This window comes from Microtus oregoni, unplaced genomic scaffold (assembly GCF_018167655.1).
Source record: "Microtus oregoni isolate MIOR12 unplaced genomic scaffold, Mior012 000007F_ref0000211, whole genome shotgun sequence".
Taxonomy (NCBI): domain Eukaryota; kingdom Metazoa; phylum Chordata; class Mammalia; order Rodentia; family Cricetidae; genus Microtus; species Microtus oregoni.
Genome location: NW_024543066.1, coordinates 43263116 through 43289533, shown reverse-complemented (window position 1 = coordinate 43289533; position 26418 = coordinate 43263116). Strand labels below are relative to the sequence as shown.

Genomic DNA, 26418 nt, shown 5'->3' with positions numbered 1-26418 from the left:
TTATGTAGGGGTCATTGGCTACTTATTCTTTTAGTTGGTTATTTGTGCTGCGCGGGAATCCAAGGCCTCTTACATTCGGGACAAGTAGCTACAGGCTTATTTTTAACTTTTTACTCCTTGAGGGTTTTTTTGTTTGTTTGGTTGGTTTTATGAGACAGGGTTTCTCTGTGGCTTCGGAGCCTGTCCTGGAACTAACTCTGTAGACCAGGCTGGTCTCGAACTCACAGAGATCCGCCTGCCTCTGCCTCCCGAGTGCTGGGATTAAAGGCGTGCGCCACCATAGCCCGGTCACATTGAGTTTTTTGTTATTGTTGTTTTGTTTTTGTTGTTTTGAGACAAGGTCTTAGTGTAGTTCAAACTGGTCTTGAACTAGCTATAGCTAAGGCTGGTCTGTAACTTCTGATTCTCCTGCACCTTCCAGACACCACACCCAGTTCCCACAGGCTTATTTTTGATGGACCTCCAGTTGCTTAATGTAGTCTGTTGGCTCCTGGGGTAACTAAAATATATTCCTCCATACCACTCTCAGGTTTGTGTAATTCATGGCATTGTCTTTTAATCATCATATACAAATCTGTGTTCCTCATCAGAGAGGGAAATCCCTGAGGGCAAGAACCCAGTCTTATCTACTAGAACACCAGCTTGGGTGCGGCAGCGGCACAGGTAAGGAGTAGGTTTTCTGGGACACTGAACCATGGGGCTACTTTTCCATTTCATTCTCAGTGGCTCAAACTCAACTGGTTTACCGATTCCAGCATTCTCGCAGTAGGTACCGGGACCCATGTGTTGAAGCTGCCGCGAACTAGGGATTCTCATTTTGTTTTAGTGGGGTTCACCGCTGAATGACTTCCCCTCTTCTCCTCTGCAACTGTGAACTAGGACAGACTTTGATGAATGCACAGGAGGACCCTTGGGAGCCTTCTCTATCAATTTGACATGTGCAATTTGAGCTACTTAAACTCCTGTGAAGAAAGGTGCCCTTTCGTGTTAGGGCCTCTTTCCTCAAGTTCGGACGAGGCAGGGCGGGTAGCAGAGCAGGGGAAAATGTGAGAGCCACTTCTGGAGGGAAGGAGCAGCGCTTCAAGGGATGAAGAATAGCAGAGGACGACGCACAGGCGACGCCGGAGAGCAGCATTGCCAGCCAAGCTCGGGTTTCCCCATGGCCCCGCCTCCTTCGCGAAGCCCGACCCTCTCTAGGGCGGGACTTTCTCCTCCAGCCAATTCTGGGAGCCGAACCCTGGCGGTTTGTACTCTTTCTTTCCAATGAGAAAAAAAGGAAGCAGCTTGGCTCCAATGACCAATCCGAGGAGGCGGCGCCTGGTTGTCAGGCAGGTTTGTAAGAGTTAGGGCCAATTGGAGGCGCAGCCACCGCTCGGCCCGGGCGCAGCGCGCAGGCGGTGGCGAAGAGACGCCGAGCGGGCCGAGTGCGGCCGAGCAGAGCCGGAGCCGGAGCGGGGCCGCAGGAGCCGGGCCGGGTGTGGACCGGCCGAGATGCCCTATAAACTGAAGAAGGATAAGGTGAGCGTGGCCTTTGCCCTTGCGCCTCCGCCGCGGGGCCTGCGCGGAGCTCTGGGAGGGGCCCGAAGCAGGCCCGGGACAGCCTCAGACTGACCCTCCGGTCTGGCCCCCCGCAGCACTCCCGGGGCCAGCCCCTGGGCCGCGCGGCTGGCAGCACCCCCAGCCCGTGCAGCAGCTGGGACAGCTCTCCCTCTTTGCCCCGGACAGATTCCCCCCACCTTTCTCTCTTTCGTTCCTCTTTGCTCCGACCCCCGGCCCCCTCCAGCTCTGCTCCACTCCCAGCTCACTCCCTTGCTTTCTCTCCCCGCCTTTCTCTGTCCCCTGTCCCCCACGGGTTTGGGACAGTCCTCATCTAAGACTGCATCTTCCTCCAGTACTCCCTCCACCCCCGCCCTGAGCAGCCCCTTCCCTCTTTCCTCAGCAGCCTATAAACGGCCTCTCCACAGACAGTTCTGTACGGTCCCTTCTCCGTCCATGACAAGCCCCTGACCTAGAACCGCTCTGCGTTTTCTCTCCTCCGCCCAAATCTGGCCTAGGCCCCTCCCTCGAGTCTTCCTTTACACACAAACTTGTAAGCCAGGACTGAGCCCTTCCTTCTTTTGATGGAACCCCAGAACGTCGGTGCTGGAAGGGTGCTTTTGAGCACATGCATTACAGCCCCTGGTGGTACAGATGAGGAGACTGAGACCGAGTCAAGAGAAGGGACTTGTCCAAGGTCACACATCCTGCTGGAGGCCCAGCTGCAATATTAGGTCTCCAGACTTGGAGGGCTCTTCTGTGCAAGTGACTAACTGGCATCAGCTGGCTTCCATGTTCACCCTAAACCAGACACCGGTTCTGATCTGCACAGGCTCCTCCCCTTATTCCTTAGGATAACCTTTGCATTTCCTCTTTGCACCCGTGCTGGATCTCTCTCTTTCATGAGTTATATTAAAGCAGGAATCTGCCTTGTTCTATTTAGTTTTTTCCTCTGCAGTCCAGCTACCCCTGGACATTCATACTTTGTCATGATGTCCTTCCACAGGCCATTTCTTTATCGTTTGCATTGATAGAGTCAAACCCGAGATCTTGCACACGCTGAGCTTGTCCAGTACCACTGAGCTACACTCCCAGCCCCACGGCCGCTGATTGATGGTGCCACCACCTTTCACCCTCTTCTGTCTCCATGCCGTCCGCCTTCACCTGTTCCTCATCCCTGCCGTTTCCTACCCTTTGTTTCCTGCTGTTGCTGAGATCTGACTCAGAGGTGTGGTTCCTCTGAGGTACAGACTTATCCAGGGATGCTAGGATACCAGTTCCAGCCTCCCCCAGCTTTTCTTGTCTTGGGGCTGGCTCTGGCCTGGTATTACGGTCTGCCCTCCTGAAGACCCCAGATGCAGGTTGCATTCACTTTCCCCTGGTCGCCTTGCTGCGCTACCACCTCACCTTATCAATCAAACTCCTTATCCTGGGGCTGCTGTGTATTTGCCAGGTAGCTCTGACTGTGGGTTGTCACTGTAACTTCCCAGAGTCTGAAATTTAGAACATAGGGCTGGTGGTGACATACTGGGTGCTGAATCTCTTAAAGGTGGCGAGCTGAGCGGAGTTGTGTGCCCCATACCCAGTCCTGTCCTTGGGAGTGAGTTGGCCAATATGGTTTGGGTCATTCACCTGTAGAAACTGCACACTCAAGTCGCTAACCTGGGATCTGAGGGGTGTGGAGTTCAGAGGAAGCAGTGAGCTTCTTACCTGTCCGTAGTTTTTAGTCTGTGGACCAGATCCTGTCCCATCTGTAGAAGGCCTTTGCCCACTGGCTGCTTGAGAATTGGGGGAGACATTCTTAGGCTTCCTTAGGCCACGAGTGATCTGGTTGAGAAAGGATGTTGGGAGGATCGGGATACATGGAAGCAGGCGTGGGGCCCTTGATGAGATTTAATCTCCTGCACTGGAGTTTGGGCTGCATTTGGCCTCCTTAAAGTTCTGAGGGGGAGAGAGATGACAATGTGACTGAGGTGTACCAGGATGGAGGCACAGAGACAGGTGGGTGGAGGCTCTTATTGCTCATCCATCACCTGTCCCCTTTCTCCTTTATGTCTGTGGTCCCAGTCCTTGCTGTATTCTTCAGTGCTTCCTCTGAAGTCGTCCTGAGCCTGCACTTGGGCCCACTTACAGACTCTGTTTGGTCACCTTGGGTGCGAATGAACTGGGGACAAGTCTTGTGTTCCTCCTTGACTCTTGCTGTTTGGCATCTCCCTTACACACAGTAGGCAGATGCTGAGTCCATCTTTGGGGAGATTTGCATCCTTCTCTTGTGAGACTGGATTTGGGTCTTTTGTTTGCCTGCATGAACCAGCCCCGCTCCCTCCTGTTTTCTTATTCATAATGTTAGAACTAACCTCTGTTAGGATTTTATGTGCCAGACATTGGGCTAAGCGAAGTGGGTCCTGTTTTTTGTTTTTGTTTAGTAGTTGAGGACAGTGAAGCCCAGAGAGGCTAGTTACCTCTTTACTCTCACACGACTGGTAGGAATTGAGCGTAAAGCCGGGCGATGGTGGCCCTGGTGCTTTGTATAGATTTTGATTTTGGACAAATCAGTCAATTTTCTTGATGAGACCTGAGTATTTTTTGAGTTGCTAATTGAATTTGCCACATTAAAAAAAAAAAAAGTCTGTCCCAGCACTCGGGAGGCAGAGGCAGGCGGATCTCTGTGAGTTCGAGACCAGCCTGGTCTACAGAGCTAGTTCCAGGACAGGCTCCAAAGCCACAGAGAAACCCTGTCTCGAAAAACCAAAAAAAAAAAAAAAAAAAAAAAAAAAAAAAAAAAAGAATTGAGCGTAAAACACAGTAACACAGTGCTGGCTCTAAACCCCAGTGCCCCACAACATGCGACAGCTGGGCCGGGCCCCAGTGTGTGTGCTTCACCTGTTCTCAGAAGACAGAGAGCAAGGCTTGTGGGCCCTGTTCCCCTACACCCACTCACACCCACACACCAAGGCAGCTGAAATCAGGCACATTCCCTGAGATGTTTCTCAGGCGTCGTGCTGAGTGCCATAAGGTGGGTGGAGGGGACAAGAAAAGTAAGCAGCTTATGACCAAGTATAGAGAGCAGACTTGAGTGAAGATGGTCAGGTTTGTTGGCAGGCCGTGTCTGTCGTGTGCTGTCAGTCACCTTGGTGTTGTGTCCTGGCTGCATCCTTTCTTCTTTGTCCTCCACCACTTGCTCTGAGCAGTTGACTGGAGTCGGTGTGGCCCAGGCAGCGGGAGAGTACTCAGCCCAAAGAAGCCCCTTCCCCCTTATAAAGAGCATCAAGCTGCTCCCCATCTGAGAATGGCTTCCCCTCTCCACCCCCAGAAAGCCTTCTCCGTTCCAGCCCACACAGAACTCTCTTCTCCCTGAGCTCCGTTTGTCCCCATAGTCACAGTCCTCGGATTTAACACTTCTTCCTGAAGGGGCTTGGCTGCTATTGAATTGCAGACTCTCAGAGCTGGGAGTGATTTCCAAGGTCCTCCAATCCAGCTCTCATCTAAGGCTTGAATCCTTTTGCAACAAGCCTTAGAGGAGGTCATCCAGCCTCTGCTCAAATGCTCAGGACTGGGAGCTTTCAGCTACACTAGGCAGTCTGTTTCCATACAACTGCACTGTGAGAAAATCCATCCCTGCTGGCCTCCGCCTATCCGCTTTCAGTGTTGACCCATTTCTCTGGTTTCTCTGGGTCCGCGGGTGTAAGTTGTATCTCTAGTACACATGGCAGCCCTTCCTTGCTGGTTAAGCTTCATCTTGCTCCCTCCCCACCCTTCTCCCTTCCATTCCCTTCTATTGCTAAAGATCCCAGTTCCTGCAGCTGTTGCACTTCAGGCTGAGCTTTTGAATACACTGCTAGAATGGGCTGCATTTCCTTTTTCAAGTAAGGATTTCTTATCGGTCCTCCACAGGCTCATTCTCATCACTAAACCAGACCCACTAGCTTGGTTCTGTCAGGGCCGGCACTCCACACAGGTGGATGGAAGTTCCCAAGACCTCCCGTGGATGCCACAGCATTGGTTTGTGCTGAGTGTGCAGTCAGAGCTGCATCCTCAAGTCTCTCACAGTCTCCCCATCCTGTCCCTGTGTGGTTGCTTTTGTTTTGGCCCAGAGCATGGGAAGAGATGCTGGACAGGCCAGGGCTCTGAGCCAGTTGCCAGGTTCCCAAGGGAACCTTTAGATTGGTGCTCACAGTTTGTTAACAATTCAGGGCTTCACCTCCATCTCTAGCCCACTGCTTGTTGCCTGAGGCGGTCTTAACATTTCAGGGAGAAGCCTTCTGATCCCTTAGCATCCTGTTAAATACCCATAGCACCCTCTTGTTTGGGTGCTGCTGATGACATCTATACAAATGCCTCTGGGTCTGTCTGGATGGCCCTTAGGGGAGAGAAGTGATTTCTGCTGTGTTTTAGCATAGAAGCCTTTGGCACCTCTGACCAAGTTGCCCAGAAGCCAGTCTGACCCGCTTGTTTTCGTTATTGATGCTGTTCCAGTAAGCCAGCTCACCTTAGTTCTTTCCTGACGGAGGGAAGCCTAACCCAGTGACTAGCCTGGGGAGGGGACAGGTGAAGACGACTGTCGTACTTACCTATTAGATGAACATTGGCTTCCTAACCAGACTCTAAACTCCTTGGAGGGGCAGAGTCTCCTTGGTGTGTCCCAGGGTCGATACAGTAGGATTTTAAATTTTATTTTTGGTTTTTCAAGACAGGGTTTCTCCTGTGTAGCTCTGGCTGTCCAGGAGCTTGCGCTATAGACCAGGCTGGCCTCAAACTCAGATTTACCTGCTGATTTACCTCCTGAGTGCTGGGAAGAAAGGCGTACGTCACCATTACCAGCTGAATTAGCTAGATAGTGTGTGGTTAAAACAAAGACCTCGGAGGGGCTCGGAGATATAGCTCAATGGTAGAGTGCTTGCCTAACATAGACAAGGCCCTTGGTTTGATCCCCAGTACTAAAAAAAGAAAGATTTAAGGGGTTCGGGTAAGGCTTCTCCTTTCTTGTGGCCTCTACTAACCCTAACTCCGTCTTCTCCCAGCAGGAACCTCCCAAACTTGCCAAAGGCACAGCCAAGCCCAGCAGCTCGAGCAAAGATGGTGGAGGGGAGAATGCAGACGAGGTAAAGATGTAGACATGGCTCGGGTTCCAGTACAGGTGCTGCCTACATACAGCTCCTTGGTGGCTGGGGGGTGGGGTCTGAGGGGACAGTTCCATAGGCAAAGGCTCCTACAGCTAGATTCCTGTGGAAGTTGTTTCCTGAACTTCCCGCGTTGGTAACTCCTTTCTCAGTGGCTAGGGGTGTGGCTAGTAGTGGAGCCCGTGCTTAGTGTGCATAAGGCCTTGGGTTTAATATCCAGCATGTTCAAGTGTGTGTTGTGCGGATGTCTTAGGTTAAGAACCATGGAAAGATGTGAGGTCTGCTTATATGCTTGCCTGTAAACTCATCATTTGGGAAGCTGAGGATCACACGTTTAGGACCAGCCTGTGTGACGTAGTTGCCTGACTCCAAGAGGGGTGGCGGTGGCGGTGGGATGCTGGAGGCTTGTGGTCCTGGGGAAAGGGGAAAAGTCTACAAGTGCTTCGCAGTATGACGAGTCACTTTGGTATGGATCTGGGTGGGGCAGGGGCTTGGGAGTGGCTGGTGTCCCTGAGTTGGGCAGTGTGTGACCAAAGGACAGTCAAGAACAGAGGTCAGCATAGCTCAACAATCTAGGGCTATAAAGCAATAAACAGGCAAACAAGACAGCCAGAGAGTAGAGGGGCTTAGGGAAGTTGAGGGATGTCCTTGAACATCTGGTGTATGGCAGTGGCCAGTGGGGTGCTTCGTTTGCTGAATAGCCTTGTGAATGTGTGGGAGCTGCTGTCATTCTCTCTCTGCTTTTCCTTCCCACTTTTTCCACCTCTAAACTGTTCAGGAAGCAGAAGTCTTAGTTATTGGCTGGTCTTGTGCCTTTCCTGAGAAAGGAGATTGATTGACAAGTGTTTGTGGTTAACTATGGATTTAGATTTTCCAGACTACTTGTTCCTGTCCCCTCTAAAGCGATCCAATTATTGTTTGCATTGGTGACCATTGTTTCAGGACTTGCAAAGTAATCAGGAGAAGTAGGCTAGATTTCTTTTTTTTTTTTTAAGATTTTTTTATTTATTATATATACAGTGTTCTGTCTGTATGCTTGCTGACTAGAAGAGGGCACCAGATCTCATTACAGATGGCTGTGAGCCACCATGTGGTTGCTGGGAATTGAGCTCAGGACCTCTGGAAGAGCAGTCAGTGCTCTTAACCTCTGAGCCATCTCTCCAGCCCCAAGGCTAGATTTCTTGCCCGATTTGCAGACCACAGCAGAGTCGTGACTCGTCTGGGCTCTTGCACAGTAATCTTCACAAGGACTGGTCCGTGTTCCCATCATGGTCTTCCTGCCGGGCTGTGAACTGAGGGGAACAGCTGTATGATGTATGGCTTCCACTTCACACCTAGGCACTCACTATGGGTCACACCCTTTCCCAAGTGATGCTATTTTTTTTTAAACCATAAAACATATTTTTATTTTATTTTATTTTTTTTATTTTTTTTATTTTTCCAAGTGATGCTATTGATGGTCCCATCAGCACTTTCCACTGGGCAAGTACTTGAGAGTTAGTGACCAGTCAGAACCAGGACTTACAGGTCCTCCCTTGCTCCTTTCTCACTAACATCCTTCTGGTTCCTAGGCATCCTGGGTATTATCTGCCTAGACAGACCTGCTTTGACCACTCACCTCTATCCCAAGGGCATGGTCAGGGTCCCTGGGCTGTATTTTACACTGTGAGTTTCAGGAGATCTCCTGGCCCAGTGTGGGCGCCCGCACACACTGTTAAACTGAATGTCACAGTGATGAAGGGTGAGCCAGTGCATGAGACAGGCTGCTAAAGCGAGCAGCACGCTGGGGCCGGCTGCTGTGCTTTTCTAGTTCTTCAGGAGGCTCTGCTCAGGGACATGGCATTTGTCTTAGTCCCTCTAGAAAAGGGGGGCATCAGGTTCACCCTGGACTCTGTTTTATCAAAAGCCTCCAGGGCTTCTCTGTGTGAGATGGCCACAGGAATTTTCCTTCTTAGTTTTTCAGAAGGTCCTCTTGTATGGATGTCGCAGAGATGCCGTGATAGCCGAGAGTCAGGGTGGGAGGCCATGATCTTTGTTTCTTCATGTATTTTTTATTTTTGTATATGTGTAGTAATAGGAGCGGCGGGGCTGCATCCCCAGCACCCCAGCCACCTGGCTAGCTCATGCCCCGAAATAACAACACACAAACTGTATTCATTCATTTAAACACTGCTTGGCCCATTTCTATCTAGCCTCTTCTCGGCTAACACTCGCACCTGGACTAGCCCATTTCTCATAATCTGTGTAGCCCACGAGGTGGCTTACCAGGGAGATTCTAGCCTACGTCCATCCTGGGTTGGAGCTTCATCGCGTGCGTCTGGCTGGGCGAGGGGAGCATGGTGTCTCTGTCTGGGGCGTCTTACCTCTCTTCCTCTTCCTCCCAGCATTCTGTTCTGTTTACTCCACCCACCTATGTTCTAAGCTATGAGGCCAAGCAGTTTGTTTATTACTTAACCAATGAAATCAACAGATTGATATATGACACTCCCACATCATATATGGATGTTTTACCTACATGTGTGTCTGTGTACCATGGGCATGCCTGGTATCGGTGGAGGGACATCAGATCCCCAAACAGAGTCACAGGTGGTTGCGAGCAGCCATGTGGGTGCTGGACATCAAACCTGGGTCTGCTGGAACAGCAGCCAGTGCTCTAAATTGTTGGATGTCTCTCCAGCCCTGAGGCCATGACTTTTTGTTTGTTTGTTTTTGTTTTTGATATTTTGAGACAGGGTTTCTCTGTGTAACATTCCTGACTGTCCTGGAACTAGTTCTTGCAGATCAGACTGGCTTTGAACTCACAGAGATCCTCCTGCCTCTGCCTCCTAGGTGCTGGGATTAAAGGTGTGCGCCATGACTGCTGGGCAGAGGCCATGGTTTTAAAGTACTGTTCACTGTATCTTTCCCTTGCCCCTTTTTCTATTGTACAATTTTGAGCTCCTCTGGCCAAAACCTGACTGTGTTAAGCATTTGCCAGAAGTGTTTTTCAATTAATCCTAATAATTATAGCAGCTGACATTTACTTTATTGACCAGTTATTCTGTATTAGTGTTCCAAAGCAGCCAAAACATTACCATATAGCAGGTGGCCTCAGACAGCAGAAGTGAATTCTCCTACGCTTTTGGAGGCCAGAAGTCATGTACGTGTGTGTGCAGATACCTGCAGAGTCCAGGAGCCAGTGTTGTGTGCCTGTCGCATCCTCACAGCTGGAGTTAGAAGCCGCTGCGCGCTGCTTCACATGGGTGCTGGGAACTGAACTCCGGCTCCTCTGCAGGCGCCCCCACCTTCCCAACAGGGTTTCTCTCTGTAACAGCCCTAGCTGTCCAGGGTAGCCTCGAACTCACAGAGATTTGCCTGTCTCTGCCTCCCTAGTGCATCGCTACCGACTTTTGACAGTCCTTGGCACCCCTTGTGTTGTGCAGCACCTCAGTTCCTCTCCTCACCCTCACACAGCATTCTGTGTGTCTTGGTCTCTCTCTGAAGTTCCTTCTTAGAAGGATACCCTTCATTAGGGATATCCTGTCCAACTCTGAAATGCTCCTTTTCACTAATGGTGCATGTCTGTAAAGACCCTACTCCAGGTAAGGCCATATTCAGAGATTCTTTGGGACACTGTTCAACCTGCATATATCGTCCCTAAATCTTTGCATGCACACTTACCTGTCACTGAAGTCAGGCTCGGAGTGAACAACACTTACCCCATGAATAATGGCAGAGCTGGGGTTCATAGGCTAAGTAAGGTATTGTCTCTGATACTTAAAACAGGAGCCTGGGGTGGAAAGTGGCTTTGAGAGGCAGGTGAGATTCACTGTGTCCTGCCTCTGGGTTTAAGGAAAAAATGGGCTCCAGCACACTGCTGTCCTGAGTTCTGGATGGGGGCGGAGGAAGGAAGAAACAGCCCAGTCTCCCCAACTTCAGCTTAAAGGCCACAGATGTTATCCTCAAACCTTTTTTCTTTCCAGTAATGAGGACTGAACCCTGGGTATCACTCAGGCAAAGCCCGTGTTCCGTCATGAGCTGTGCCCTCAGTCAAATTCTCTACTTTAAAACTAATTTGAGCTGGGTGTGGTGACTCACAATAGTCCCAGCACTCCAGACGAAGAGGCAGGTGGATCTCTGTGGTTTCTAGGCCAGCATGGTCTATGCTGTCAGCTCCAGGCCAGCCAGGGCTACATGGAGAGACCCTGTCTAAAAACAAAAACCCACCAAAATCTAATCTGAGCCAGGTGCGCTCATTCATGCCGGTATCCTAGCCCTTGGAAGGTAGAGGCAGGATGATTGCTGTGAATTCAAGGCTAGCCTGGTCTGCACATTAAAGTCCAGCCCAGCTTAGACTATAGTGTTTAAATAGAATATAAAATTAATTTTGGAATTTCCCAAAGTTAAAACCCAACATCCATAACGAGTCTGAGCGGGCCTCACTTTGTTCTTGTAGCATCTGCCCTGTGGAAGTTACCTCCTAAAACAGCAAGCTCCCCTATAGTATGGCCTCGCTTCACCCGTCTGGACCGGCTTGATTTCCCTCTCCTAAACTCACACTTACTCCTTTTTTTGTTTGTTTGTTTGTTTGTTTTGTTTTGTTTTGGTTTTTCGAGGCAGGGTTTCTCTGTGTGTGTGTAGCTTTAGAGCCTGTCCTGGAACTAGCGCTATAGACCAGGCTGGCCTCAAACTCACAGAGATCTGCCTGCCTCTGCCTCCTGAGTGCTGGGATTAAAGGCGTGCGCCGCCACCGCCCAGCACATTTACTCCTTAAGAGCTAAATCAAGGGGGCTGGAGAGATGGCTCAGTGGTTAAGAGCACTGCCTGCTCTTCCAAAGGTCCTGAGTTCAATTACCAGCAACCACATGGTGGCTCACAACCATCTGTAATGAGGTCTGGTGTCCTCTTCTGGCCTGCAGACATGCACACAGACAGAATATTGTATACATAATAAATAAATAAATATTTATTTATTTATAAAAAAAAACAAAGAGGAAAATAAAAAGAGCTAAATCAAAACTCACACCTTCAGGGACTGAAGAGACGTATCCGTGGTTCAGAGCCCTTGCTGATCCTGCAGAGGACCTGAGTTAGGATCTTGGCACCTATGGTGGGCATCTCACAACCACCCGTTCGTAATTCAGCTACACACAAACGCACCCCATAATTTAAAAATAAATCTTTTTTTTTTTTTAAAGTCACCCCTTGAGAGATGCCATAATTCTTCCAGGCAATTTGTAGTCCACTCCTCTGTGTTTCCACAGCCTCTGTGGTCTCGCTCTGGTATTTCCCTTGTGTTGTTAGCTGCTTCTGTGGCTGCCCCACCTACCAGTCTTCAAGCTGTTTGAAGCCAGGGCCTTGTCCTAGTCACCTTTTCCTTTGTAATGCTTAGCAGGGTGTTTAGAGAAGAAAGGGAGGATGGGAAGAATTAAATAGGATTAGATGGAGCTCCTGCTGTGACGACGGGAGAGGCCACCTCTGTGGTTCTCAGGGTTTAAATTAAAGTGGTCTTCATTTTCTAGATACAGTAGATACAGCATGTAATTTGTTTTTTTGATTTTTTGTTTTTGAATTTTTTTAGTTTTTCAAGACAGGGTTTCTCTATGTAGCCCTGGCTATCCTGGAACTCTCTCTCTGTAGACCAGGCTGGCCTCAAACTTACAGAGATCTGCCTGCCTCTGTCTCCTTATGCTGGGATTTAAAGGCGTGCGCCACTACTGCCCAGTTGTTTTTTTTACTTTTTTGCTTTCGTTTTTGTTGTTGTTGTTGTTTTCAAGACAGGGTTTCCCAGTAGCTATGGAGCCAGTCCTAGAACCTACTCTGTAGACCAGGCTGGCCTCCAACTCACAGAGATCTGCCTACCTCTGCCTCCCAAGTGTTGGGATTAAAGGTGTGCACCACCACCACCTGGCAAAATTATTTTTCTTTTTAAATTTTTTAATGATTTATTTAATTTTATTTTATGTACATTGGTTTGAGGTTGTCAGATCCCCTGGAACAGGAGTTACAGACAGTTGTGAGCTGCCATGTGGGTCCTCGGAATTGAACCTGTATCCTCTGGAAGAGCAGTCAGCGCTCTTAACGGCTGAGCCATCTCTCCAGCCCCAAAATTATTTTTTTAAAGATTTACTTATTTATTTATTATGTATTGTTTATTATGTATTTATTATGTTCTGTCTGCATGTATGCCTGCAGGCCAGGAGAGGGCACCAGATCTCATTCTACATGGTTGTGAGCCACCATGTGGTTCTGGGAATTGAACTCAGGACAAAGAGCAGTCTGTGCTCTTAACTGCCGAGCCATCTTTCCAGTCTTGATTTTTTTTTTTACAATTATTTGTGTATTTGTTGTGTGTTTGTACAGTGATCATGGGACAGCTTGGTGAGAATTCTGTCTTTCTACCATTTGGGTCCTGGGGATTGACCTCAGGTTGTCAATCTTGGGGGCAAGTGCCTTTACCCCCTGAGCCACCCTGCTAGCCCTTGTCAATCGTGTTTTGTACCAGTGTCTTGCAGGAGTTACAGGTGTGAACCCTGCTTGGTTCTATCTGTGCATTTTGTAATTAATTTTGAGATTAAGGTCTTGCTGTGTAGCCCAGGCTTGTCTCCAATTCTGAATCTTTCTGCCTTAGCCTCCTGCATAGCTAAGAGTAGAGATAGGTACAATTTTGCCCAGCTTCTTTTCCTACTATTTTATGTTCCATCTTTTTGTTAGAATACTTTTTATAGTGAGTCTGGGGATGCAGCTCAGCTGGTAGAGTGCTTGCCTAGCCTGCACAAAGCCCTGAGTTCTATGCCCAGTGGCTCATTAATGGAGTGGTGGTGTATACTGGTATGGTATATACACTCAGGAGGTAGAGGCAGGAGACCTGGGTTATAGGAAGGCTTCCTGAGTGGGTGTAGATTCTGTAGAAAGTATTTCAGGTCTCTGCAGAGTCTCAGTAGCACTGGATAGGACAAAGTACATTTGGAAGGCAGAGTGGCTGGGTTGCCTTTGTCAGGTATCCTTGTGATGGCTGCTCACTTGTCTCCTACTCACCCAAGGACAGTGGAGACATCAGAAGAACTGGAGGGTTTGGAATTAATGTTTGAGTGTGAAGTGAGTGGCTGGCATATCCACACATGTGCTTTCTAACAAGACCCAAGGACAGTGGAGACATCAGAAGAACTGGAGGGTTTGGAATTAATGTTTGAGTGTGAAGTGAGTGGCTGGCATATCCACACATGTGCTTTCTAACAAGCATAGGAAGGTAGACAAAGAGGGGATGGCCTCATGGACCTTGGTTGTTAGGGGCTTTACTAGATGGGCTGGCTGTCTCTTACATGTCTCCTGCATTTGGGGGTCCACTAGTGGTCCTTATGAAACTAGAACTGGGGGCTAGGGAGATGGTCCAGTAGATGAGTGCTTACACATAGCATAGAGCTCCATCCTTAGAACCATGTAAAGATTGGGGAGGTAATGCCAGGGAGCCTCCAGCAAACTGCGGTGGACACAATTCCCGCTAGCTCCCAGGCCGTCGAGCCTGGTGTGTCGTCATGTGACATCCATATGCACACTGTGACACTCATGTGCTCACACCTGCACTCCCACACATGAACATTACATACACGTGTCACACATGTACAGATACATATAAAGCTAAGCCAAAAACTGGAATGAAGCTGGTGGTGGCGCACTTCATTAATCCTAGCACTCAGGAGGCAGAGCCAGGCGGATCTCTATGAGTTCGAGGCTAGCCTGGTCTACAGAGCAAGTTCCAGGACAGTCAGAACTGTTACATACGGAGACCCTGCGAAAAACAAACATATAAACACACAAAACCCAAAAAAAACCTGGAGTGATCAAGTGAGATGAAACAGTCCCCTCGGCCATGCCAGCATTCAGCAGTACAGTCTTTGTGTGGAAGGGATGCTTAGGGCTCAAATTGTTGGCTGCCTTTGGACATTTTTTCCTTATTTATTATTTATCTATTTATTTATTATGGTTTTTCAAGGCAGGGTTTCTCTGTGTAACAGCCCTGGCTGTCCAGTAACTCATTTTGTAGGTCAGGGATCCACCTGCCTCTGCCTCCCGAGTGCTGGTGTTAAAGGTGTGCGCTACCCCCGCCTGACTTTTTTTAAAAGATTTATTTATTTATTTATTTATTATATATGCAGTGATCTGCCTACATGTATGCCTGTTGGCCAGAAGAGGGCGCCAGATCTCATTACAGATGACTGTGAGTCACCATGTAGTTGCTGAGAATTGAACTCAGGACCTTTGGAAGAGCAGGCAAAGCTCTTAACCACTGAGCCATCTCTCCAGCCCTTATTTTATTTTTTTAAATTATTTATTTATTTACATTGGTGTTTTGCCTGCGTGTATATCTGTGTGAGGTGTTGGGTCCCTTGAAATTGGAGTTATAATTGTGAGCAGCCTTATGGGTTCTGGGAACTGAACCCAGGTCCTCTGCAGAGCAGCCAGTGCTCTTAACAAACTGAGTCATTTCCCCAGCCCTGGACATTGTATTTTTAAGCCATACAACTCTATGTTCTCTTGAGATATTACTTAGACAGAGGTTGAAAAATTACTGTCTAGCTAACTTTTTTTCTTTCTGTGAGATAGGATCTTACCATGTAGCTCTAGCTGGATCTCACTCTGCAGACCAGGCTGGCCTCAAACTCACAGATCCTCCTGCTCCGAGTGCTGTAATTGAAGGTGTGCACCATCATGACTGGCTGACCTAGCTAACTTCACTTAACTTCACTTCTTGTCAACAGAAAATTGAGATTCTGCGTTTCCCTCCCTAGGAAGAACACCTTTTTTCCTTTTTTTTTTTTTTTTCTTGGTTTTTCGAGACAGGGTTTCTCTGTGGTTTTGGAGCCTGTCCTGGAACTAGCTCTTGTAGACCAGGCTGGTCTCGAACTCACAAAGATCCGCCTGCCTCTGCCTCCCAAGTGCTGGGATTAAAGGCGTGCGCCACCACCGCCCGGCTTTTTTTTTTTGGTTTTTTTTTGAGACAGGGTTTCTCTGTGGCTTTGGAGCCTGTCCTGGAACTAGCTTTGTAGACCAGGCTGGTCTCGAACTCACAGAGATCCGCCTGCCTCTGCCTCCCGAGTGCTGGGATTAGAGCACCTTTTTTCTGAGTGGCCCCCCATGCAGTCTCTACTCTGCTGCTGCGGTTTTACGCAGTGCAGTGTGCTATGAGAAAGCGGTTCTCAACCTTCCCAAAGCTGGACCCTTTAGTACAGTTCCGCATGCTGTGCTGACCCCAGCCACAGCTCTGGGGACTTCTGTGGAGATATGAGAAGGCGGACTTGCAGAGAAGAGTCTTGGTTCCTGTTCACCCAACCAAACACCCATGGATGCTTGTTAGATGCTACTTCTGAGGGTGCCCAGAGGGTACAGATCAGAGCCCTGGCTTTCAAGAAATTCATCATCTAGTTCATTGGTTCTCAACATATGGGTTGCGACCCCTTGGGGAGCAGAATGACCCTTTCGCAGGGGTCACATATCAGATATCCTGCAGATATTTATATTACGATTCATAACAGTAGTAAAATTATTTTTAGGAAGTAGCAGCGGAAATGCTTTTATGATTGGGGGTCACCACAACCTGAAGAACTGTATTAAAAGGTCTCAGCACTAGGAAGGCTGAGCACCACTGGTTTAGTTGAAGGGAATGACAGACACATAAATAGACTCAGCAAGAGTTGTCACTAGGGAGCAAGTGGTTAAAAGACAGTGGAACAGACAAATGGTTAAAGGAGGCTGAGGTGAGCCCCAAGGGCCACCATGAGCTGATTCCCTGAAAGGTCCAGCGACTTCCTGGTCTCTGCGTTTTCAAACAAAGAGGATGGAGGACTCAAAGGAACATTTGAATGGATTGGCTTGGGAGGCATTCCAAGGTGCATTCCTAGGACCCAGGCACAGAAATAAAAATGATCACAGGTGCAGTAGCAGCAAGAACAGCAAACACTAGAGAGCAGTTGCTGTGTGCCAGGTACTCCTTGCTGCCTTTCCTATTGTAGCCCTATAAAATGGGCACTGTTGTCAGCCTGATCTTACAGAAGCTGTGTATTCAGCTAGGAAGTCCCAGAGCAAGGGCTGAGTCAAGATAGTCCGGCTCAGGGGCTTTACTAAAGGTGTGTACAGTGTGTGCGTATACAGGTTGCCAAGGAGGTTAGGAGGAGAGCTTCAGATCCCCTGGAACTAGAGTAGAGCTGCCTGATGTTGGTGCTGAGTTCTAAACTCCGGTGCTCTGAATCAGAGGTTGAGAACAGTAACGGTTCAGCAATTAAGAGCACTTCCAGTGTACCCGGGTTCAATTCCCAGCACATGGCAGCTTACAACAGTATGTAACTCCTATTTCAGGGGATCTGACACCTTCATATAGACATATATACAAGGAAAATATCAATGTACATAAATTAAAAATAAATAATTTTTTTAAAAAGTAGTGAGTACTCTTAAACCCCGAGCCGTCTCTAACACCCCAGTAGTTTGTTGTTTGTTTTGTTGTTTTGGAAACAGTGTCTCATTCTTAGCTTGGACTGCTTGGAACTCATGGTCATCCTCCTACCTCAGCTTCCCAAATACTAGCTAGTATTACAACTATAAGCCAACATGCTAGGCTTAATGTGTTCTGTTTGTTTTCGAGACAGGGTTTCTCTGTGTAGCCCCAGCTGCCCTGGAACTCCTACCATAGACCAGGCTGGCCTTGAACTCAGTACCACCAGCCTCAGCCTCCTGAGTACTGGGATTCAAGGCCTGCCACCACATCTAGCCGTTAGTGTGTTCTTGAACATTCAGTGCCATAGATGAGAGTTTGGTTGACCTCAGGCAGGGAAGCGAGATACAGGTGACCTTCCAGCCTCTTCTGCTCTTCTTCCCTCAAGGTGTGACCTGCCCCTGAATATAGAAAGGGAGACCCTGGAGTTGGCACACCTTACATTGTCTAGTGACACTGGCTCCTACTGGTCACAACAGGAGGTGTATGGTGCCTACTCTGTCGCCCTTCCCTGTGTTACCAGGATCAAACCTTCAGTCTAACAAACTAGGGTTGTTTGATGCAGAGAGAGTCAGATGACCAAAGTGGACTGAGGCACTGGACCCACTAACCTGCCTGAGCCAGACTACTGCCTTTCATCCTCTTGTATCCAGATAGAGTTCAGTCGTCTCAGCATTGATTGATTTTTTGCTAGACTGGGGATTGAACCTAGGGCTAGGCTGTGAGCTATGTGTTTGCACCTTTTAGCTTTGAGTCGGTCTCCTTGGTTGCTCAGGCCTCCTCCTCTGAATGGCTGAAACCGGTGTGTGCTGCCACACTCACTCAGTTTAGTGGGGCTTGTTGTTGCTCTGACAGGGTCTTGCTGTGTAGTCCAAGTTGATCCTCTTGTTTCCACCATCCGAATTCAAGCATTAATAGGTGTATATAATACCCAATTATTTTTTCTTTATTATTTTTAGGGAGGACAGCCAGAGCTACAGCTACACAGATAAGAAAGAAAGATTGAATGTTTTTATGTGTGTGATTGTTTTGCCTGTCTCTATGTATGTATGTATGTATGTATGTATGCACGTATGTGTACCATAGGCATTTTTTGGTGCCCTTGGATCTGGAACAGGAGTTATAGGCATTTATAGGCTGTTATGGGGGTGCTAGGCATCAAACTGGAGTTCTCTGGAAGTGTAGCCATTGCTCTTAACTGCTCTATCATCTCTCCAGCCCAGTCATTCTTCCTTTTGTTTGTTTGAGACAAAGTCTCACTATGCAACTCTGGCTTGCCTGGAACTTTGGAACTTGGTATGTAGGCCAGGCTGGCTTTGAATTCATCAATCTACATGCCTCTGCCTCCCAAGTACTGGGATTAGAGGCATGTGCCATCACCACCTGGCTAGGATTTTTATTAAACTAAATTTCTGGTAAGCTGCTAAGACTTAAGAATGAATTTGTCTTCCTCTTGAATTGAAGGGTATAGAACATTCAGTAATCTGAAGTGTACTCAGTGAATTGTTAGGGATGCCACACACTGGGCTACCTCCCAGATGTCCTCAAGACATAGTGTTTTCATTATTCAGAAGGTGCCTTGTGTCTCCTTAGTCAGCGCTTGCAGCTAGGGTTGAATTTTCCCCCCACACTAAGAACTGAATTCAGCCTTACACATACTAGGCAAGTGTTCTACCACTAAGCTAGGTCTTTGGCCCTGCTAACTACTTTTCTGATTTCTCTCACTATCCATCCAACCACTTTGCCTCCTTAAGACGTGAACACTTTGAAGGCTGTTGATAACCCAAATAGGAATTCTTGGCCATTGTATTCTGGAGCTATAACCACAGTTATCTCCTGGCCTACCTGGCAGGGACAGCTCACTGCCTCTCTACAAGCACAAACACACTAGGGATGGGATGGCCAAGGCCAGGGTTAAGGGCATCCATCCCTTACAGAGCTGGCTTCAACAGATCTCGTTTATGTCCAGGCCCAGCCCCAGCCCCAGCCCCAGCCACCATCATCTAACAAGCGTCCCAGCAACAGCACACCACCCCCAACACAGCTCAGCAAAATCAAGTACTCAGGGGGACCCCAGATTGTCAAGAAAGAACGACGGCAAAGCTCCTCCCGCTTCAACCTCAGCAAGAATAGAGAGCTACAAAAGCTTCCTGCCTTGAAAGGTACCCACAGATGGACAGGGACTGATGAGCTGGGCTTGGGGGCCGTGAAGATTGGTTTAGGAGTCTGTCTTTGGGAAAAGAGTATTCTGTAGACATGGGGTTCAACTGTGACAAGGTGCCAGGGAGCAGGATGGGAGAGGAAAATCTGCACAGGCAGTGGGACATGCGTGAAGAATGACTGCTGAGACCTCCACAGATTCGCCAACCCAGGAGCGCGAGGAGCTCTTTATCCAGAAGCTACGCCAGTGCTGTGTCCTCTTTGACTTCGTGTCAGACCCACTCAGTGACCTCAAATTCAAGGAGGTGAAGCGGGCAGGACTGAATGAGATGGTGGAGTATATCACCCACAGCCGTGATGTTGTCACTGAGGCAATCTACCCTGAGGCTGTCACCATGGTGGGCATAGGGAGAGGATACAAGGGGGAGGATGGGAGCCCCCGGGGAAGCCCAGACAGTGCTCTAAGTGGGGTTCACCCCTCAGTTTTCAGTGAACCTCTTCCGGACGCTGCCACCTTCATCGAATCCCACAGGAGCTGAGTTTGACCCTGAGGAAGATGAGCCTACCTTGGAAGCTGCCTGGCCACATCTCCAGGTACCAGTGCACGGGACAGGGTGGGTCTGGCTATGGGACACAGAGTCCTTAGGACTGCAGTAAGGGAATCTCCCAGTCCTTGGGTCAGTCTCAGTGAAGCTTCTTTCCTCCACAGCTCGTTTATGAGTTTTTCTTACGCTTCTTGGAGTCTCCAGATTTCCAGCCAAATATAGCCAAGAAGTACATTGACCAGAAGTTTGTGCTTGCTGTGAGTCTGAGCTTTCTGCCCTTCCCATGAACTGTAGTCTCCCATGCCTTTACCTGCCTGTTTTTTCCCTTATTCTGATACACTGGAAGTTCAGCTGTGTCTAGTACAAGGCTTCCAGTGTAACTGGCAGGGCAGGGGTGTCGATGACGACGACAAAGTGTCCCTCTCCACTCAGTGGAGTATAAGCGTGCATACCCAGATAGCAGGTTGAATGAGAGTAATAAAATTACTCTGCTTTTCAGAAACCTAACCCCACTCCCCAGAGAACTTGTGACCCCAGCCCATGCCTTCCTGTCTGCTGCCTCATTGTCTGCCTTTCCTAACCTCCTGCTCCTAGCTCCTAGACCTATTTGATAGCGAGGACCCTCGAGAGCGGGATTTTCTCAAGACCATTTTGCATCGTATCTACGGCAAGTTTTTGGGGCTCCGGGCATATATTCGTCGGCAGATCAACCACATCTTCTACAGGTGAGGCAATGAGCCCAGGCTGGGGAGCACAGCATGCCCCTGCCTGTGCTGGGCTGGGAACAGGAAGGCAGGGAAGACTGCAGAATGCTGGAGGGGAGAGGTAGTGTTAAGAGGGCCTTCTTCCCTTAGGTTCATTTATGAGACTGAACATCACAATGGGATCGCCGAGCTCCTGGAGATCCTCGGCAGGTGAGTGGGGAATGCAGATGCCATGGAAGATTGGGGGATGTGTACACTGGGCTTGAGCATAAGCCTTTGGTCCAAAAATGTCCCTTGACTTCTAGCATCATCAATGGCTTTGCCTTGCCCCTTAAGGAAGAGCACAAGATGTTTCTCATCCGTGTCCTGCTTCCACTTCACAAGGTCAAGTCCCTGAGTGTGTACCACCCTCAGGTAAGCCGCCTGCCTCTGAAGATCTCTCCCTCCCTTGAGCATCAGGGTTTTCTGCTGACACAGAAGGGTGGTGATGGTAAATCTACACCTCCCCTTCCGTTCTGGGATTTCGTCTCACTGAGTGCTCTCCTCCTGAGAGCTGCGTTTCACTTCCATCCTCCACCTTTCACAGCTGGCATACTGTGTGGTCCAGTTCCTGGAGAAGGAGAGCAGTCTCACTGAGCCGGTAATTTCCTTTCCGGGGCCCGTCATCAGCAGTGCTTGCCCATCTCGACCTGTTGGTTTTGTTTCTGTTGTTTGTGGTACTGGCCAGCAAACCTGGGGCATCTCAAGCAAGAGCTTTATGACTGAGCAGCGTCCCTAGCTCCAGTCGGTACCTACTGAGTAGTGCTCTAAGTGGGTGCTCAGGACTGGGTGATGCGGGTTCCTCTCAAGGCAGTCAAAACCTACATACTGAGGAAACTTTTCTGATCCAAGTCAGAGAAGCCATGTGGTTGGTTAGCTGAGGGTAAGTGTGAGACCAGGCAATCCAAAGGCTTCCCAGGGAACTGTGCAGCGTTAGCAATTTTATCCTCACATCTTCACAGGTGATTGTGGGACTTCTCAAATTTTGGCCCAAGACCCATAGCCCCAAGGAAGTGATGTTTCTGAATGAGCTAGAGGAGATTCTGGATGTCATTGAACCCTCAGAGTTCAGCAAAGTGATGGAGCCCCTCTTCCGCCAGCTTGCCAAGTGTGTCTCCAGCCCCCATTTCCAGGTGAGACCAGACCCACTGTCTCTAAAGATGGCAGCGCAGGTCTTGAGTGCTGAGTTGCACTTCTCCTTGACAGGTGGCAGAGCGCGCCCTCTACTACTGGAACAATGAGTACATCATGAGCCTCATCAGTGACAACGCTGCCCGTGTCCTCCCTATCATGTTTCCTGCGCTCTATAGGAACTCCAAAAGCCACTGGAACAAGTAGGCCACTGAGTGTGGGCTGATGTGGGACCCGGGTATTCAAAACTGTGGGTGTAGAACTCTAAACAGGGATTTCACCTGGCCACGCAGTAAGCAAAGCCAGTGCCCACCAAATATTACTAAGTGGGTCCTTGAGGAGCTGACTGGCAAGAAAAGGTGCTAATGAGACCTCCTTGCAGTACCAAATAGCTGACCTGATTCATAACACAGCCTTGGAGACATTCTAGGCTGGAGGGAACTATGTGATATGCTTAAAGACTGTATAAAAAGTCAAAGTCGTAGAAAGGCTTTCCTGCACAAGGCAGGGTGAGTGTGGTGCTGACAGTCCTTGTGCTATTGGGAGGCCATGGACGTGAGCCAAGGCAGGCTTAGGGTGGGGACCACATTTGTAAGGTCCATCAGCTGCTCTTAGTCAAGAGTTAGCTGCTTCTGCGGTGTAGAGATCTGTGAAAAGGACTAGTAGATGGAAAAGCTTTTGGCAGAGACGTGAAAACAAGCAAACTGGGTTGTGGCACAGACGGCAGGCTCTGGCCTCCTGCACACCATCTCTCTCTGGATGGCAGGACAATCCATGGACTGATCTACAATGCCCTGAAGCTGTTCATGGAAATGAACCAGAAGCTGTTTGATGATTGTACACAGCAGTACAAAGCAGAGAAGCAGAAGTGAGTCTCTTTCCCACGAGGATCGTTCCCTTCTACCTCGGCTCACTGTCCCCAATTCCAACCCTACTGTTCCCTCCCACAGGGGCCGGTTCCGAATGAAGGAAAGAGAGGAAATGTGGCAGAAGATTGAGGAACTGGCACGGCTTAATCCCCAGGTGAGGCTTTATGCCACTGCCCCGAGCTCAGGCAGTCCTTTTAAGTTGGGGAGATTCTGGAGGAAGAGTGAGGCAGATTGGCTCTGAAGTGCTCACCGTTTGTCCACACCTCTTGCCCTCTCAGTACCCTATGTTCCGAGCTCCTCCACCACTGCCCCCTGTGTACTCCATGGAGACAGAGACCCCCACGGCAGAGGACATCCAGCTTCTGAAGAGGACAGTGGAAACAGAGGCTGTGCAGGTGAGAGGTTACCAGGGGCAGGGGGCAGGTTGGGATAGCAGTAACAGTTCTAGGAGAGAGAGGAGATAGGCCAGCAGAAACAGAGAACTCTTGGGACTGGTCACCATTCCTGGCCTTCTCCCTGTTCATACACAGATGCTAAAGGACATCAAGAAGGAGAAAGTGCTGCTTCGGAGGAAGTCAGAGCTGCCACAGGACGTGTACACCATCAAGGCACTAGAGGCACACAAGCGGGCTGAAGAGTTCCTGACTGCTAGCCAGGAGGCTCTCTGACCCCTCCCCTTCCCACAGGGTTACAGCCCACTCAGCCCTGGGACTCAGCCCGGCCCTCCACCCTCTGCTCCTTATTGGCTGACCTGGGGCACAACAGCACCTCTCTGGCTACTCTAGAGGATGCAGGCACTGGAAGCAGGGATGCCCAGAGTGCTCCCTCTTCACCCCTAAATGTGTTCATGCCTCCCTGTGGCTAGTACAGACAGGCTGAGCACTGAGTGCTCAGTGCTTAGACAACCTGGGGGTGCCTGTCCCCCTGCTCCTAACCCCACAGCTACCTGAAACTGTTCTGAGAAACACAAACACAGGAATCACATGCTCCTCTCCCCTGCATCCTCATCTGAACTTGAGGTGTCTCTCCTCTCCCCTGCAAGGTAAAGCAGGAGACTGTCACCAAAGTTACATCAAGCTCCATTGGCCCCGGAGTGAAGAGCTGGAGGGGACTAACCCCCAGCAGCACAAATAGGCCCCTAGCCCTAGCATTATGCAGGCAGGGGTGGTGGTGTATTATTCCCTTTATCCTCTGCCTAACCAGGACAACACAGAGGCCAGAAAAGTATGTTATGGACACTAGATGAATATAGGGCCCAGTGGACCAAGATGGGGAGAATGAACCATCTACCTTGCCCCTCTTTGGCAAGCAGCAGTCCTGGGATCACAAATACAGAAGGGACCACCCTGTGACTGACTGCTTTCTTTGTGCTGTTGGTCCCAAAGCTGTAAAGAGGGAAGCGGGAGCAGTGCCCCGAGCATGGCTCCCTGCGACACCTATTTATTTCCTTGTTCATGCTGATGCTGGGCAGGCCCTCACCTGTACCCTTTGGGCACTCAGAAAAGCAACAAGTGGGGAGGGCTGGACCAGGTTTCAGGGGCACAGGCAGTGCGGCTTTTGGCTGTGTACATAGGGTGCTTTATTCTCCACAGAGTGATACATGCTACGGTGGGTTGGGCTCGGGCCAAAGTCCCTATATGTACAGAACCGAATAAAGTGGGTCTCTGAGAGGTCTGGTTTGCCTTGATGTGAAAGGGACATGGGAAAGTGTGTTAGAACCCGAGCGGCGTCAGTCCTGTGCTGGTCTTTGGAATGTAGGGAGGTAAGGCAGCTCTCCGTGTGGTTACTTCCAGGCAGGGGAGGCCTGCCGGGCTTGGAGGGCTTTCTGTACCACATCTTCCCACTGAGCGTCCGATATCTCCCGAGCCCAGGCAGGAACCCCTGGTGCAGGCAGGCTTACTCCAGCCATGGTCCTTTTCACCAGCTCTACGTGTTCTGAAAGCAGAGCCACAGGCTGGTTAGGAGATAGAGACAACAGGGCCGGTTCCCTCCCTATTCCTTCCACCAACCCGGAACCCTTGACTCATGGAGTCACCAATTCCACATTATTGCCAAACCTACCCATTCCCAAATCTAGCTAATTAGCATTTCACCTACATTCTGAAGTCTGCAAACATTTGTTAGCACAGTGGTGGCGCATGCCTTTAATCCCAGCACTCGGGAGGCAGAGGCAGGCGGATCTCTGTGAGTTCGAGGCCAGCCTGGTCTACAAGAGCTAGTTCCAGGACAGGAACCAAAAACTATGGAGAAACCCTGTCTCAAAAAATCAAAAAAAAAAAAAAAAAATTTTTTTTTCCGTGGTCATGGTGTCTCTTCACAGCACTAGAATCCCTATCTAAGATGGGGATACAGGTAACATTTGTTAGCACACTTCCTTCTTTTTATGGGTAAGATGGTCCTCTGTTACTCTTCTTACTGGTTTTTTTTAAAAATATTTATTTATTACATATACAATATTCTGTCTGTGTGTATGCCTGCAGGCCAGAAGAGGGCATAAGACCTCATTACAGATGGTTGTGAGACACCATGTGGTTGCTGGGAATTGAACTCAGGACCTTTGGAAGAGTAGGCAATTCTCTTAACCACTGAGCCATCTCTCCAGCCCCTCTTCTTACTGGTTTTAATCCAGTCTATTTCCTTCTTAAAGATTCCCAAATGAAAGGATGAGCTTTTTTACCTGGGTCCATGGGGATAGAGCTGTGGCTGCTCAATGCTGCGGCCCCCTCCTCATCTTCATCCTCACTATCTAATGGTGGGTCTGGCAAATGATGCCCCAGGGCCTGCAGAACCGGAGAGAAGATAGTTTGCATCCAGCTTTTGGTACATTCTGTTTCACTTGCTCAGGAACAATTCCCTCCACCACACCTGGATCCGATCTAGAATGTCAGCAGCTCCATCTTCTCCCTCACCCACTGGTGCCAGTTCCACCTCTTCTTGTTCAGGGTCTTGATTGAGAGGTTGGTAGGAGTAGCCTGCTGGGCCTGCTCCTGTTTCCTCCTGCTCTTCCTCGGGTTCTTCACTGCTCCAATCCCCAGTTCCTTCTGTAGGACCCTGATGTGGCCCTAAGTCCTCAGTTTGGTTGGGGAAGATACGTTCAGGGCCCATGGTGTCTCCCCCTAGAACTACTGCTGCCATCGGGGCAGGGGCTGCAAGGACAGAAAGGCAGGATAGGGACTGGATGAAACCGAGTCCGCTTTCAGCCCGCGATTTGCAGTCTCCTTTTACATTCATAAAACCCACTTCCCTCTCTCAGGGTCTTGTGTCTTCCTCCCCTCTCCCGTCTCTCACGCCTGCCCGTCTTAAGTCAAGGTTCTCATATTGAACTCGAGCCCACCAGTCTCTGACTTTCCCGATTCCTGAATAAACAGACACCCGGAGGGCTTCGGAAGAGACCCTTTCCAGAACCTCTTCCCCTCCCGTTAAGCCCCTCCCCGGCTTAGTAACTGCAGGTCGCCAGACTACCCACGAGAGCGCGTCCCCGCCCCTCATCCCCTCTCTCCGGGGTACCACAATACCGCCTGACAAGCGCCCTTCAAGCCCAGAGGTGCCCCTTCAATGGCCCCAGCTGCAGCGTCCCCTACTCGCCCCCACTCAGTCTCGGCGTTGGTGTTTCCTCGCGCCTCACCCTCTCAGAGCCCACAGCCGGACCCGCACCTTCACTTCCGGCGGGGCAGGACGTGCTGTGGCTCTTAGTCCTCCAGCCCCGCCCCGTGCCCAAGACTGACGCAAGCGAGGACGAGAAGTCAACCTCTTGCCCCGCCTCCGCCATCCCCTGCCCAGACCACAAAGAACTACATTACCCAGTGACCCTTGGGATCGTGACGTGATCTGCGCATGCGCACCCCC

At 49.7% G+C, this 26418-nt stretch overlaps 2 protein-coding genes across 6 annotated transcripts; one reads left to right on the top strand and one right to left on the bottom strand.

The window, feature by feature from the left end:
* The first annotated feature begins 1348 nt into the window (after positions 1 to 1348).
* Positions 1349 to 24242, top strand: Ppp2r5d (protein phosphatase 2 regulatory subunit B'delta). Of its 2 annotated transcripts, none has more exons than XM_041656212.1 (16): positions 1349 to 1518; positions 6561 to 6638; positions 19094 to 19286; positions 19483 to 19682; positions 19768 to 19878; positions 19994 to 20086; positions 20424 to 20554; positions 20684 to 20743; positions 20839 to 20947; positions 21120 to 21173; positions 21535 to 21705; positions 21779 to 21906; positions 22470 to 22571; positions 22654 to 22726; positions 22851 to 22967; positions 23103 to 24242. In XM_041656212.1, exons 1-16 carry the CDS (start codon positions 1492 to 1494, stop codon positions 23238 to 23240), a joined length of 1785 nt encoding a protein of 594 aa, XP_041512146.1. In that variant the 5' UTR covers positions 1349 to 1491; the 3' UTR covers positions 23241 to 24242. The 2 variants fall into 2 exon arrangements, with proteins under 2 accessions (XP_041512146.1, XP_041512145.1); XM_041656211.1 differs by having other exon boundaries at positions 6558 to 6638.
* On the bottom strand, positions 24135 to 26341 carry Mea1 (male-enhanced antigen 1). Of its 4 annotated transcripts, none has more exons than XM_041656221.1 (4): positions 26227 to 26341; positions 25438 to 25718; positions 25250 to 25352; positions 24135 to 24507 (listed from the first exon to the last, which is right to left on the bottom strand). In XM_041656221.1, the coding sequence occupies exons 1-4, from the start codon at positions 26339 to 26341 to the stop codon at positions 24356 to 24358; spliced, it is 651 nt and encodes a 216-aa protein (XP_041512155.1). In that variant the 3' UTR covers positions 24135 to 24355. The 4 variants fall into 4 exon arrangements, with proteins under 4 accessions (XP_041512155.1, XP_041512152.1, XP_041512153.1 ...); XM_041656218.1 differs by having other exon boundaries at positions 26198 to 26327; XM_041656219.1 differs by lacking the exon at positions 26227 to 26341 and adding an exon at positions 26088 to 26220.
* Between the last annotated feature and the right edge of the window lie 77 nt (positions 26342 to 26418).

Bases quoted from the DNA above. Each gene is read 5' to 3' on its own strand.
- Ppp2r5d (XM_041656211.1), top strand. From the start codon at position 1,492: ATGCCCTATAAACTGAAGAAGGATAAG. The intron at 20,555-20,683 runs GTGAGGCAATGA...TTCTTCCCTTAG, and splicing joins ATCAACCACATCTTCTACAG to GTTCATTTATGAGACTGAAC. The intron at 22,968-23,102 runs GTGAGAGGTTAC...GTTCATACACAG, and splicing joins TGGAAACAGAGGCTGTGCAG to ATGCTAAAGGACATCAAGAA.
- Mea1 (XM_041656221.1), bottom strand. From the start codon at position 26,341: ATGGCGGAGGCGGGGCAAGAGGTTGACTTCTCGTCCTCGCTTGCGTCA. The intron at 25,719-26,226 runs GTGCGGGTCCGG...CTGTCCTTGCAG, and splicing joins CTGCCCCGCCGGAAGTGAAG to CCCCTGCCCCGATGGCAGCA. The intron at 25,353-25,437 runs GTGTGGTGGAGG...CCGGTTCTGCAG, and splicing joins ACATTCTAGATCGGATCCAG to GCCCTGGGGCATCATTTGCC.